Source organism: Physcomitrium patens, chromosome 19 (assembly GCF_059467195.1).
Source record: "Physcomitrium patens ecotype Gransden chromosome 19, ASM5946719v1, whole genome shotgun sequence".
Taxonomy (NCBI): Eukaryota; Viridiplantae; Streptophyta; class Bryopsida; order Funariales; family Funariaceae; genus Physcomitrium; species Physcomitrium patens.
Genome location: NC_143428.1, coordinates 1,618,146 through 1,632,074, shown reverse-complemented (window position 1 = coordinate 1,632,074; position 13,929 = coordinate 1,618,146). Strand labels below are relative to the sequence as shown.

The window sequence follows — 13,929 nt, the reverse complement described above, 5'->3', positions numbered from 1 at the left end:
AGTAGATTAAAAAAAATACTATTATACACAAATATATCTCAATCAACAACATATCTACAAATATGAATATCAAACTAGGGTTCCATTGAATTTTGAACTACATTCATTGGCTTTTCTAAGTATCAAATATTATTCTTTATTTCAACGTGATCATGGCTTACTTTAATCTATTAAAACCAACTTAAATAATAGCATTTGTTACTCTGTCATTCATTTTTTAATGCAGAAAATCCATTTTATTATTATTATTTATTATTTATTATTATTACTTTATTATATCGGCTCTGATTTTTTTTTAAATTAGTTTTAAAAATTATATGATGCCCTAATTTAGCAATCTTTGACATCAAAATAAGATGACAATTACTAAATATCAAACTTTGTAAAAAATATCTTAATGTGATGATGTAAATGGTAAGCTTTTTCTATTATTAATTTGTAAGATGATCTTATATTCATTGCCATGCAACAATTTCTACAATTGGATATATATGCATAGAAAGATTTTCTAAAATTCATGTACAATTTGAGCTTATTTTTGTTCCTATATGACAAACCAATTATCAAACTGCCAATACTTTCAAAACCCCTTTGTATTCTGATATGTCGTGGTCAAGGCACGTTGAACCTGAGTCAAGCAAGAATTGGATGAATGAAACTCACGCAGAATTGGAAAAATGATACTGACGAATGAAATCAATAAAACGTCGACTTTCCCGGGTCCGATCGCGTGGTCCCGGGGCCACCCGGCCTCCACACCCCCCCCGGCCTTTCTCGACAGGCACGGGGCGCGGCCGCTTCCCCAGGAGTCCCAAGCCAGCGTCGCCGCGATTTACAGACCCCGCACGCTGCCGCCTTCGCTCCATTAGCAGCATTCTCCATCTCCTTCTTCAGGGCTCGGGTTTTGGAGCTCACCGCGGCGAAGCCCTAGGGTTTTGCCTGCCTTCGCCTTTCTCTGCATCCTTTCTTCTTCGCCATGGCTACCTTCGCTGAGGCGCCCAAGGGCAATGATAAGGCCGGAGAGAAGATCTTCAAGACGAAGTGCGCACAGTGCCACGCCGTCGAGAAGGCCGCCGGCCACAAACAAGGTGAGCGCCCTGTTTGCTTCGCAGCATTGTCGTTCGCACCGTTTGTGGCAACGTTATTTTGCATACATTTTTCTGTTTTTGTTTTTATTGTTATTGTTATTATCCCCTCTTGTTCTTCTTCGTTAAATGATGTTTAGTACTAGTAGCTGTCTTTCAGGGTAAAGGATCTATTAGAGTGGTGTCGATAATGTGGTTCGACTTTCGGTATGGTCGGATTAATAGTATGCTTGGTCCCTTGTTGTTCTTCGGGAAGGGTCTAAAGTTAAATCCAGACGAATACTATCTCCGTCTGATACATGTCTGAAGAAGATGAGCATGTAATTACTTAAGCGGTTCCGTCGATTGGACCGAAATAAGATCTATGGATGTAATTTGTGTGATTTTGTGGATCTTATCTCAGATCTTTGTTGCGTGGTTATGATTCTCAGCTTGCGGCCCATTTCCCTGAATGACCGGTGTTCTGTAATTGATTTATCCTTGCCTTTCTTTTCTGAACATACAAAATACTAGCATTTTGTATCCCTGGGTTTTGCGTGTTTAATGTTGTTCTAGGTTTTGTTGTGTCTTTAATTATGTTAATCGTATCAGGACCAAGCAAGGATAGCTTGATTCTATCTGAATGTTGAGCAATGAGTGAGTTACGGTTACTCGTTTGGTTACTTGGATATCGAAGCTCAGTCAGACCGCTGCGCCTGCTAATGATGAACCACTGCAATTTTTGCTCAGTAATTCCTCTGAAATTTGCATATAGCACATGGTAACTGGGACCAGACGGGGCTGGACATTATTTTTGCCAACGGGTCACGTGTAGCTACTGAATTTCCTTGGTTTCGAATTTTTCTCTTCTAGTGTTGGGAGTTGCCTCTTAACGCGCTTTTGTGTTGGCGAGTCGGAGTATGTTTTCAACATCAGCTGATCTAAATGTAAATGACATTATGTTACAGGTCCTAACCTGCATGGTCTATTCGGAAGGACCTCAGGGACCACCCCTGGATATGCCTACTCTAAAGCCAACAAAGATAAGGCCGTCGAATGGGAAGAAGAGAAGCTGTACGAGTATTTATTGAACCCAAAGAAGGTAGTTTTTGTGAATATCCTTTTTTTGATTTCAATGATAAAGTAGATTTTACAACAAATAGTGGTGCTTGTGGGCTTGGAATATAAGTCTAGTTGGAATGCACATGTAAATAGACGAGGCCTCGTTTCTGGAGTATTTCTATGTATACTTTTGTTGTATTTTCTATGAACGCCAATGTAGGCTGATGTAACAGTTTCATGCGTAATTGATGAATACTCTCGCTTAATAACTTGCTGGAAAGGCCTGAATGAAAAGTTTGTTCCTTCTTCGATTGAATTCAGTCACGTCCCGTGAATGCGCGTTTCTGATCGTGAGAACTATCACTTTGTTTTTGGTTTCAGTATATTCCTGGCACCAAGATGGTTTTCCCCGGCTTGAAGAAGCCACAAGAGCGAGCAGATCTTATCGCATATTTGAAGAAGTCGACCTCAGAGTAAATTTTACTGACAATTTTGGTGTTGAAACCCAACAACTTCTAGTAGAAATTAGCAGAGGTACACAGGATCACTTGGAATGTGTCCGGACCAAGTGATTTGCCCAATTCTTTTCAACATGGGGCGATTTTGATAAGCACACTGCAATAAAGCTATAGGATTCTTTCTATCTTGTGAACTTAAAATTTGGGCTGTTCTCTCTTTCTTCTCTGGTAATACTATCGCTCGTGTCCGTTGTTACAACTTTTATTTAACGGAAAGCGTTATGATCTTACTATGTTATACCTAAGAAACGAATCTGTTTCAAGTGATACATGCTTTCTAGTCTCATGACAGGTCTTCAGTCCAGGTGCTCGTGACTTGTTACAAATAGGTTTAATCTTGAGAAAATGGTATAAAATGTCATCCTCAAATGAGAAATTGCTTAATATCTCAATTCCGAGGTTTTTGATATTGATATAATTTTTAACAGCTCTAGCCTTTTAAGAAATTTAACTCTTGCTTTTGATGTATTATTTGAACGAAGCATACAAATTGGGATATTCTGCAAATACGTATCTGCTTGAGTTGCATTTTTGGTAATTACGCATTATTGCTGTTGTATCACCCATACCACGTTGAAAATCTGCAAACTATATCGTTTCTTTCATTTGTTGTGGTACAGTTTGGCTCAATTACAAGAAATTTACTAATTGCTTGATCTTTGGTAATTTTATGATATAATTTTGTTACCAAAATATGTATAATACATATTCATGTTCTTTTATTATGTGGACACCCCTTCCCAACAATTGAGGACAATTGTGCTTGTTATGTCTAATTTCTTCAAACTCCCCACAACCTTTTTTCTTTTTCTTTTTATTTTTTATTTTTTTTCCTTCCACCAACTCAAATGCAAAAGGTTTCTATTGGGTTTTTGAAGGAGGAGAGGCCATACTACCAGCAAGTCTTCCTCTTGTACATTCAATTTGTGGATTCACTACATTTTGTTTTGTTTGTGAAAGGTTTTTCACTTGTTGCTCCAATAGCTATTGATGTGGTAAGAGTTCGTCATAACATCTAACAATTTGCAATTGTATACCTTCTAAGCTTGAATTGAATGATATTTTTTTCATCCAATGAAGTTGGCTTTAACTACCAACATTAATGAAAATGATTGGAAAGAAGATGTTTATTGGTGTCTAACAATCCCTTCAGTTTATATAAATATGGAAGATCTATTGTTGTTTGCAAGAAACTAATGCAACTTGCGATTGTGTGGTCACCTATCATGTCATTTTTTTTTCTCAACTCTTTAAGAATCTTGCACAAAGCATAGTAGGAGATTTTTTGGATAATAATGTGGCAAAAAGGATTGGTATGGAAAAAGAAATTTTTGGTGGATTTTCATGCAATTCCACAAGATTGTTCTGTTGTAATACAACCATAGGGAGAAAATATGAATAAAAATGATTTATTAATTAATATTCTATCATCTTAATTCAACAAGAATTCAAGACATTTAAACAAGGCTTTATGAAAGTCTTGTGTTTTATTTTGCTTCTCTTAATATCTAATAGGATAAAGTTAGTTAGCAATTTTTTCTCTAACGTTGTGTTTTATTGTAAAAATGCTTCTATCACCTTAGAAAGCCCATAAAACAATAAAAATAAGGTGGATTAGATAAATAGTAGATATAATTAATTCTAAGATGCTAAAAGAACCCTAAGATTGGTTGGATTGATGTCTAAGACACAAATATTTGTGAGTCATGGTCAAAAGTAGATCCCAACCACTAAAATTGTTGTTTAGGCATAAATAATAAGACATTTAGAGATCAACTTGTAGAGTTGTCAAGCTTTGAGATTGTTCTAGTGGCAAAGGCTTGGTTTTAGTTGGTTTTGGAATAACTTTGGAAGAGCTATTCAAAATTTGGATTTTTATTGGAAATTAGGATTTAATACAATAAAATTAGGATTAGCACTTTTTTGCTAGTTTATACATTTTGAGCAACATCTATGGTTGGAATTTCTGGATTATATGATCAATTGTGTGTAGTAGATGTGTATAAAATAAGTAATATTTAATCCATTATGATATTACAAATAAGTAATATTTAATCCATTATGATATTACAAATAAGTAATATTTAATCATAAGTGCAAGAAAGTATTAGATTTTGGGTAATTTGAGGTTGACTAGGATTTTGTAATATTTAAAGATCTACTAGTTGGAATAAAATAAAACGTAGTATATGATTAGAAGCCTTAATGACTAACTAAAAACCAATTTTAGGCCAAAGTTTACTAGTGAAAAATGATGATTTATTGCAGTAACTTCTTTATCAACTTTCAAGTTTATAGTTGAAGGACATTAGTGTGGTGTTTTGGTATTTTTACACAAATTATAGTTTAAATTGGGATGAATTTTTATAATCTTATAAAAGACTTATAGTCATATTCATGTACAAAATTTTATACAACTTTAACAATTAAATTGAAAGTTATGCCTTGCTAAAGTTTGCTAATTAAGATTAGGATTTGAAAGGTAAATTCAAAGTTACAAAAAAATAAAAGCAACAAGCAATTAGAATTTGTAAATGATTGTGGTTATTAAAAGAGTTTTTTTGAGCATTCTATATTGACATTAAAAAATATTCAGTTGAAACTAGATAACATTATTCTTAGTTAGTCAAAACCTATTAAGATTTCTTGCATAGTTGCAAAATTCAACTCTATCTTCTATAACCTAGTGCTTGATACATTCTCAAATAAGACAACACATAATACAACAATGTATGGTATGATCTTAACTTTCTATATGTAAAATCATTTTTTCAAATATGTCTTCGAAGTCCCAAATTGATAGTACAATCCATTCCATTACAAACAAGTGATTATCTTCTATACAAGAGCTAACCAATTGCTTATAATGCTTAACTTTCTTTGTCCATGCACAAGCAAAGCAAGCCTAATATAGAATCTAAGTTTCTTACTAGTAGTTAAAAACTTCCTTTCTAATGGTTTTAGTTCTTTGAATTGAATTGAAGAGGTTTGAAATTTCCCCTCTTTATCAATATGAACAACATTCCTTCAATTTTGCATGAAGGCTTTGAAATTCTCATTAGTCTCAAATCGCTTTTTAGCTTTTGCCAAAATCTTCTTCTTGATGTATCAAGTACTTAAAAAATTGGCCACAATGTTTCTAAAAATGTCAACAACTTCCAATAACAATAATTCTCAATTTGTCACTATTACTTATGCCTTTCTAAGGAAGTTCATTGAAAAGTTTTCTTAATGCTTAGAGGTGAAGCAAGTCTCTAAGAACCTTCTACAACCACCTAAGATTCCTTAGAACCTTCTAAGACCTTTCAAAAGCTTTTTTAAATCTACTAGAATCTACTAGGGACTTCTTGGAATGATTAAAAAGATTTATAGAATCTTTTAGTATCTTATTATATTATTTGTTAGTGATAAGAATAAGTGTTGCTTTTCCTATATAAATCATTAAGTGGACATCTTTGATTTAGTGTGAATACTCTTTGCATTCATGTGCCACCAAATCCAAAACCACTCATCTAAAACTCAAATTCTCCACCACCAAGTTCAATGTATTTTCAAAAAAACATCATATAAGTTACATCTAATCACTTACAATGATATTAATGTTTATATGACAATAATATTATTTTGTATATAGAAGTGCATTGTATGAAATATCTATTTAATAAAAAAGATGCATCTATCTAGCAATTCTCTAGAATATTTATATATTATGTACTTGATATGTTTAAATAAACTTATTAGAATAGAAAAATTATTTACTTGAAAAAATATAATATATAGATGATAATAAAAAATAAATAAATAATATTTTTTATAAATAAAATTTTATATTAGCCAAAATTAAGCTAAAAAATAAATTTATTATATAATTTTAAAATATTTTTATTATAAATTAACAATCAATTAAAAACCAATTGAGAGTATTTAATAAAATTTTATTATTTCTATTTAATCAAATCTATTTTCTTTTAGAATTGAAATTTATAAAAAAATAGATTTTTATAGTTAATTAGATGGTCTTTAGTACATACTTGACTTATTAATTTTTCTATATTAAAAAACAATTCAATTGTGTTTTTGTAAAAAATTGACATAATTTATTTTATAAACTTGAATCTAAAATAGATAGCCTTGTCAATTTTTTATATATCTAATTACAATAATAGTTACTGAAAAAGTATTCTAAATTATTATAATATCCAAGTGTAGTATCTAAATAATATTTTTTATGTGAAAAATATTCTAATTATTTACAAAGAGTTGTTCAAATTAAAATTTTAAAATGATTAGAGACATACTTCAAAATTTTATGACCAAATTGATATAAAAGTAGTTTAAACACATTATATAAGAATCACATTGATTAATTATTCTTTAACAAAAAAAATAAAAAAGAACTGTAATTGGTAATTATAAGTTATTGTGGAGTTCTAATCTCCTTACAAATTGGAAATTAAAGAAAAATTAACTTGAAATTGTCAATAAAAGACATACAACATCATAATAATTACCAAAAAAATAGTGAACTTTATCCTAAGGATTAGTATAAGACGATGTTTTCCAAGCCTCTCAAAGGAGATATATAATGAAAGAACAAAATGTTAAGGCAAATCGCTAAAACTTTCCATTTCATGAAACAAGCAGTTCCATGACTCTCAACACCACCCTTCATGTTGAGTCTGTAAAGATAATGCCATACAAAAAACCTGAGATATGCTTTATCACTGCAAAACTAATGATAACTCAATATCAATGTCAACATTTCAAGCGAACTTCGACAATCTTTACTAAATAGAAATTAGTTCATTGTATGGTACTAAAGCCCTGTCGTCACAAAGTGTGCAGTCGAGTCAAATTCATTACCCTGTGCAAAAGTTGTCCACATATTCCAACGAATTTCCTAATCTCTTGACAAGATTCCTGCACCTCAAGAACCTGCTCTCTTGACGAACAAACTACATCAATTGGGGACTAATGCTTAACACTAGTGCTTCACAGTTGCGCTTCAGAATTAACACTAGCAAGTGGTTCTGATTCTCATTACCAGCTGCTGTATCTTCACCGAGGATAAAGTTCGTTTCAGACCAAGCAACAGAGCAAGATTTCAACCGATAGAGGAGTTCAACATTAGAGTTGAAACCAACGCGTGAGCTTATAATTTCGACTGGTTGCTTGGTCCGAAAGTGACCTGATTTAGGAGCGGCTTTCAAATTGAGACCACGTCTAAAAACAAGTTCAAAGGTTCATCTAAAGCTAAGGAAGACAAAATTAGACAATGGGATGGAAAAAAAGAAATATTTGACAAACACCCGACCTAAGTAATCATGTTGCAAGAAATGCTCGAGCCTCCTCTTCAGGAATTGAAGATGGAAATCCACCTCCCAGTACCTGATCAGCAATATAAAAATCAGTCACCAAATTCAGCACTCGAAAAACTCTTGTGTGATGCAATAAAGCGAATTGTATTATAAACTTTCGTCACTCGAATATTGGAATTACAAAACATAGGAATAATTATGTAACAGTAAGATCGTTTCCTTATTAAACACCTCATCAATCAGATGACCAAGCAACCGGGATTTCGGGACAAAAGATAACTCACATGCGTCCTCCAGTGGTTGGCAATGTAACAGGAATGGAAGAAGACACGAAACCCGAAGTAAAATACAAGGCACCACCAGATGCCTCCTAATCCCAAATTGTTCTGAAATGTTATCCAGAGACATAAGAGAACACCACCCAGGTTCAGAAACTGCATTTTCGGCAAATATGCAAAATCACCTGCGCACATCAATAAATTGTCTGTTCAGCATGCTGAATTCTGACTTATCTCCGCCAACATGACTACACACCCTTTTCTAAAACATCCAAACTGACCACTGTAGATGCATATAGATTCATCCCACCACGACAACATGGTTTTTGCACACATTAATCTTTAAGACCCAATTATCGAATATATCACTAAAAAAGTAGCCAAACCAGCCAACTTTGATCTTCAGGGTCAATCTAGTACTTTGAGCGCTAGATTACGACATATCTTTGATACGGGTGACTTAAGCGACATGCATGAGCTTGATAACAGTTAAATAGTAGTTTTCACCAGCCGCAATAGCAGTCCCTTCCACCACAAGTGCAAGCGAGCAGAGTAATTCGCACAGCATGTTTTGCAGGGTCACGGACTGCACCAAATGTTGCACATTGGGATCTGCTGTAAGCCATGACGACCCAAGGTAGTGCACGGAGGCTACAACCCCCATTAAAGCAACACCCAACACTCCACCAAATCCCAACAGCATCCGTGCCACTTTTTGTGCTCTCTGCAGAAGCAAAGTAAAACGTTAAACACATGCAGTCATTCATTAAAAATAACTTTCCAACACATAGGCTTACCATTCATTTACCTGTGGATTAGTTTTCACATTCCGTGCAACCAATGATTGTGCCGCAATGGATAACGACTCCGGAAAGTAACTTAATGTCCAGAATACCTGCCACCAGAACATGTTCTTATCATCATTGCTTTTCAAAGAGCGTCTCACAATCCATGTTCACTCAAAAGGATACCTAAGTTTTGAGAGAAAGTTAGGCATAGGTGAATTAACACCAAGACATAAATCTATTTTAATATCCACCAAACAGCTCAACGCATCTAAGTTACAAATGAGAGATAAATCCACCACAGCACACAGATGGAATTCTAAAGAAAGGACATTACCTGCAAAGCCACTTGATGTGCCGCTACGCTCAGAGTTCCAAATTGAGCAGCTCCCTTTGTTGTTAGTGTATAGACTGTCTGCAATTCCCAGATTAGTTAGAAAACTTTTACTCTAATTAACAGAGGGTACTTAGGCAAGACATCTACAAGGATAGAACCTTAGTCTCTGCTTCCTGATACCAAACATGCATGGCGGAGATACAGAAGGATTAAAAGCTCAGTACAGATACATACCATGCCAAGAACAGACCTTAGTATTAAGGGGCCTGCTAGAGCCAAAAATGGCCCAAGATTTTCTGATGTTGGCAGCCCATACCATCCCAGTTTGAGAGGAAATGCCTGTGAAAAATCTTGCTCCCCTTCAATTCGCTGCGTAGACTTTCCCGTCAAATTCCTTACCAATAGTATAACCGCTACACACTGAGAAAGGAGGGTTGCCCAGGCAGCTCCTCCAACTCCCCTACATATGCCTTAATCGTTAGAACACTTTAAGACCACGCATCAGAAATTACAAACCACCGTGCGAATCTTAGAAGTTAAATTCCTTACTTAAATCATCCTGATGTCTTGAGAACTAGATACATCTTGCCCATGTATCCTCTGACAGCGCAGAATCAGTGACAGATAACCAACATGTGTGCATCGTGCACACCTCACTAAGACAGTTTGTCATCAAGATTGGTTTGTGCACCCTAAACCCCGAGGATCAAATTACTTCAGTAATCATGTCCTCTTTTAAGCTTTAGATTAGATCGACCAAACAAGCTAATGCAAAGGATATTATTGTAAAATAATCAGAAAATAGAGGATATGACGATCATCTGATAATTTCTCCTACATTAGAGGAAGTAAAAAATTCTTAGCGCTGAAGTATCATGTGCAATATCGCAACCTTACCAGCCGAGATAAAGTGTGAAAATGGCGTCCCCAATGAGGTTTAAGAAAGCTGCCATAGAGTTGATTCGCAGAGGAGTTGTTGCATCTTGACGCCCCAAACAAGCACCTTGTCCCACTATCAAAATCAGAACAGCTGGAGCTGCAAATCAAAATACATGCCATAAGCACCTGAGATGAATCGGAGCCAAAATATAATAATAATAAAAAATAAAAAAAATAAAAAAAAAGTTAAATCAAAATAGTGGCGAGAAGATCAGAGCAGCTCATGACCTGAGCAAGTTTAAAGAAAAAGTACAATCACAGAACCGCCAGATGCATCAAAACCACCAAAAAGCGCAATTGTTTAAGATCACAGATCCCTCAGAGCTTCCGAGGTATCCCAAAAATGGACTTAAGGATCAGCTAAATTTCAGCTTCGTGAATATTGGACTGATAATATATCCAAGTCTTAATATATCATCATTAAAATCCATTGGACTGATATTGTACCAGAGAGTGCCCGAACTCGAAGGTAAACAAGCGCAGGTTTGAGATACTCTGGGCCTGTGCCCATGAGTGCTAATAGTTTGGGAGCAAATGCCTCCATCAAAAAAAATACCCCAACTCCAAAAGTTACGGCTAAGAAAAGGGCGTGGTTGAGAAGCTGAGATGCCTGTGAACCAATTTGCACAATTAAAATTGTAAACAAAATCTGATCTTTAAAGTGTATAAACTCCCACAAGCATGCATATTCCAAAAAGTGACGAGAACATCAGTGACAAAAGACGAGAAAACTAGAATTCACTTCACCCAATACCACATTCTAGAGTGTTACAAATTAGCTTCTCTCCTGCTCTATTTTGCAGCGTGGTAAACCAAATACTTGAATTCAAGCTTTAATATATCATTATTTCATGATTGTGAATAGCTCCTTGTTCGCTAAAGACCAAAAACTCCCTTAACACTTAAGGCAGCTTCAGAATACCTGATGTTGTTGCGTTCTCTGTTCTTCAACAGAAGAAGCACGCAAATTGATGCCAGCCAGCAAGTTACATGTAGCAGATCCTAGGAACGTAAAGAGCTGCCAAGCCAATAAAATATAAGTTGATAATGTTACTTACTTTGGAAATCTACACTTAAGATGGATTACTGCATATCTTCCAATACACTCTCCAGAAACCAGAGGTAAAACAAAAATTGTAAGAGTTCAAATTATCACAGGCTGGTAGCTTGAGTTGCAAATGGGGGATAATACAAGCTATTTCATACCTGGAATATGAAGTTGAAGATGGATGTGTTTGGACCGAGTGCAGCAAGATGAACCGAGCTAACTTGGCCCACGCAACCAGTATCAATCAGGCTCATAATGGGGTCTGACAATCTGCCAAAAAATACCAAACAAACCACTAAATCATAATAGCTGAATTTGACTTAATATTCCTTGTGATGTATGCTCAGTGCAGAGTGAGAGCGTCAAATTACTGCAGAAATATGTATCTAAGCGCTGGATCACATGTCTTCCAGAATGGCTTTATGTAATATTCGAGTAGCATGAACCGCAAGTGAAAATGAAGCCTACACAGCACCAAGAGCAGGTACAGCTAGATTAACGATGCTCGTCAATACACTTTCTTCCTCATCTTCTGCTTTTCGTCCTGCTTAACCATGATAACAGGCGAGAGCTTGCCATTCAGAACAAAGAATACGGTGCTTAAAAAATGCTAAAAAAGACAACTGTTTGAATCTTATGGAGCCATCAACACACAGCATGCTGGGACATTGATCCTTATGTGAACTGATGAGACTTTCGACAGAATGAAGAATCGAGATTCTGAACGTAAATACTGCCAACGTGTGATGAACTTGAACTGACAAACAAAACATTGAGTCGGAAAATGGAAGTGCGATTGTAGCAAATGATTTACGGAGGACTAGAAATAAAACTAGTAAACGTGAGAAATCTATATGGCGAAGCATCTACCCAGGATACAAAGCTAAAGAGGAATAAATACACACTCTTGGTTTCTGAATTTAGACCTGTCGAAGCTGAATCTAGATCTTTCGAAGTTGAATCATCTCCCGGCTGCAAACAGTCAAGTAATTACACCCAAGCTCTTTTTGTATACAAGTCAATATTCCTCAATCATAATGAAGGAAAATCAGAGCGATACATGCAAAGCCAAGCAAATCAGGAACAATTTGCAAGCAACTTCACACTAAGCTGCACTTCATCTGCTAGACAGGGGTTGTATCCCAATCACACCAATACGCCTATATTTAATAGATGTAAATAGCAACAAAAAAATGTTGCACGAGAGAGCGTCCAGCAAGCGATACAGATTGGACGATGGCGTCGAATGGTTGCACTACCCCTCCAGAATTGTATACTCAACTGCCGTTACGAATCAGAATTATCAAACTCAATTCGTACCTGCAGATTGACCATCTCTTCTCCTGCAGAATGCTCTGAGTGCATGGCCTTGGGAGTCAGAGGGATAAATTTTGCAAACTTCCTGGCGGATTGGAAGGTCGGAGTTCCAAGGTAGTAGGGGATTCTGCGAGGGGGTTGGAAGCTCGGGCACGACCCGATTGAGATGCATCTTGAAGGACTTGAAGGTCGGGAAAACTGAATGCCCACCATGCTCTGCATGATTGTGTGCACTACCTCGTGCATAAATTCGCTTATGGAGGAAGTTGTTATTGACTGGGCAAGAAATTTTTAAACGTCGATCATCCAATGCGCAGTGTCTGCATTAAATACGACTGCCAAGGTGACGGAGAGATTGAATAAGGAACTGGGTTTGACGAGAATCAGAGAGAACATACAATGGATCAGGCTTGTGAAACCATATATCCTTTCAGATGGGATACATCTTAAACTGCAAAATATTGTGAGAGAACCTGTTACAGACAATCTATCATCATCTCAAGCGCAAATTCCGCTGTCCAGAAGCACATAGAAAGGTCAATGCACAATGAATGCGAAATAGCAAGAATCGCTACAACAATTGAAGATACATTGATAATGATAACGGGAAAATTCGAAATCATCCAGGAATCTCTGATTAAATATCTGACGGAGCATGCTCATTCCATTGAGTAAATTGAGAGCTTGAAGTTCAAGCCATGATAACTTTATGCCAGAAGAATATTACAAAAACATCTCACAGACAGTGTGGCAACGCTTTGTAGAAGACCTATTAATCTGGTTTAGGATCAAAATCCGGCACTCGCTACACGTAGTGAATAAAAATATGAACTCATAAGAATTTCACCTCTCGATGTAAAATTGGCCAACCCGCCGTTGAGTCGCAGTGATCACCCCACAAACGCAAACAGCACCCCTAATCGCCAGGAAACTCCTTACTCCGAAACTCAACCACTTGCGCACCTCAGGACACAGCAAGGAATCGTAACTCTAATCCATCATAGTGCAAATTTAACGCTCATATCCTCGACGTAGCGAATTGCCTCAAACCAAAAGCTTCATGGAGGGTTCATACGGAGGACAAGAATAACGGCACTAACTCAGGATGGTATAGCGACCATCTCATCCCTCACTCCCGAACCGACCCAAATAAAATAAACGTGATCGAAAAAACAAAATTCCCTCCCAATCACCGCAAAGATACCAGTCAATAAACGTCAAAATATTCACGGACTTAAGCGAGGGTCTGGGGGCTTGAGGGGA

The 13,929-nt window shown here is 36.1% G+C and overlaps 2 protein-coding genes across 4 annotated transcripts; one reads left to right on the top strand and one right to left on the bottom strand.

Annotated features, from left to right (window-relative positions):
- The first annotated feature begins 871 nt into the window (after positions 1-871).
- On the top strand, positions 872-2,769 carry LOC112295825 (cytochrome c). Its single transcript, XM_024547808.3, has 3 exons — positions 872-1,088; positions 2,033-2,166; positions 2,508-2,769. Exons 1-3 carry the CDS (start codon positions 977-979, stop codon positions 2,601-2,603), a joined length of 342 nt encoding a protein of 113 aa, XP_024403576.1. The 5' UTR covers positions 872-976; the 3' UTR covers positions 2,604-2,769.
- A 4,636-nt stretch (positions 2,770-7,405) lies between these two features.
- LOC112272733 (protein DETOXIFICATION 46, chloroplastic) lies at positions 7,406-13,791 on the bottom strand. Of its 3 annotated transcripts, none has more exons than XR_016498760.1 (14): positions 13,514-13,748; positions 12,670-13,001; positions 12,276-12,321; positions 11,818-11,893; positions 11,508-11,619; positions 11,224-11,319; positions 10,749-10,911; positions 10,260-10,398; positions 9,597-9,822; positions 9,363-9,440; positions 9,049-9,135; positions 8,661-8,964; positions 8,247-8,425; positions 7,406-8,032 (listed from the first exon to the last, which is right to left on the bottom strand). XR_016498760.1 is itself a non-coding variant. In XM_024500791.3 (14 exons), the coding sequence occupies exons 2-14, from the start codon at positions 12,910-12,912 to the stop codon at positions 7,967-7,969; spliced, it is 1,728 nt and encodes a 575-aa protein (XP_024356559.1). In that variant the 5' UTR covers positions 12,913-12,986; positions 13,514-13,791; the 3' UTR covers positions 7,406-7,966. The 3 variants fall into 3 exon arrangements, 2 of the variants coding, with proteins under 2 accessions (XP_024356559.1, XP_024356557.1); XM_024500791.3 differs by having other exon boundaries at positions 8,748-8,964; positions 12,670-12,986; positions 13,514-13,791; XM_024500789.2 differs by having other exon boundaries at positions 8,748-8,964.
- Between the last annotated feature and the right edge of the window lie 138 nt (positions 13,792-13,929).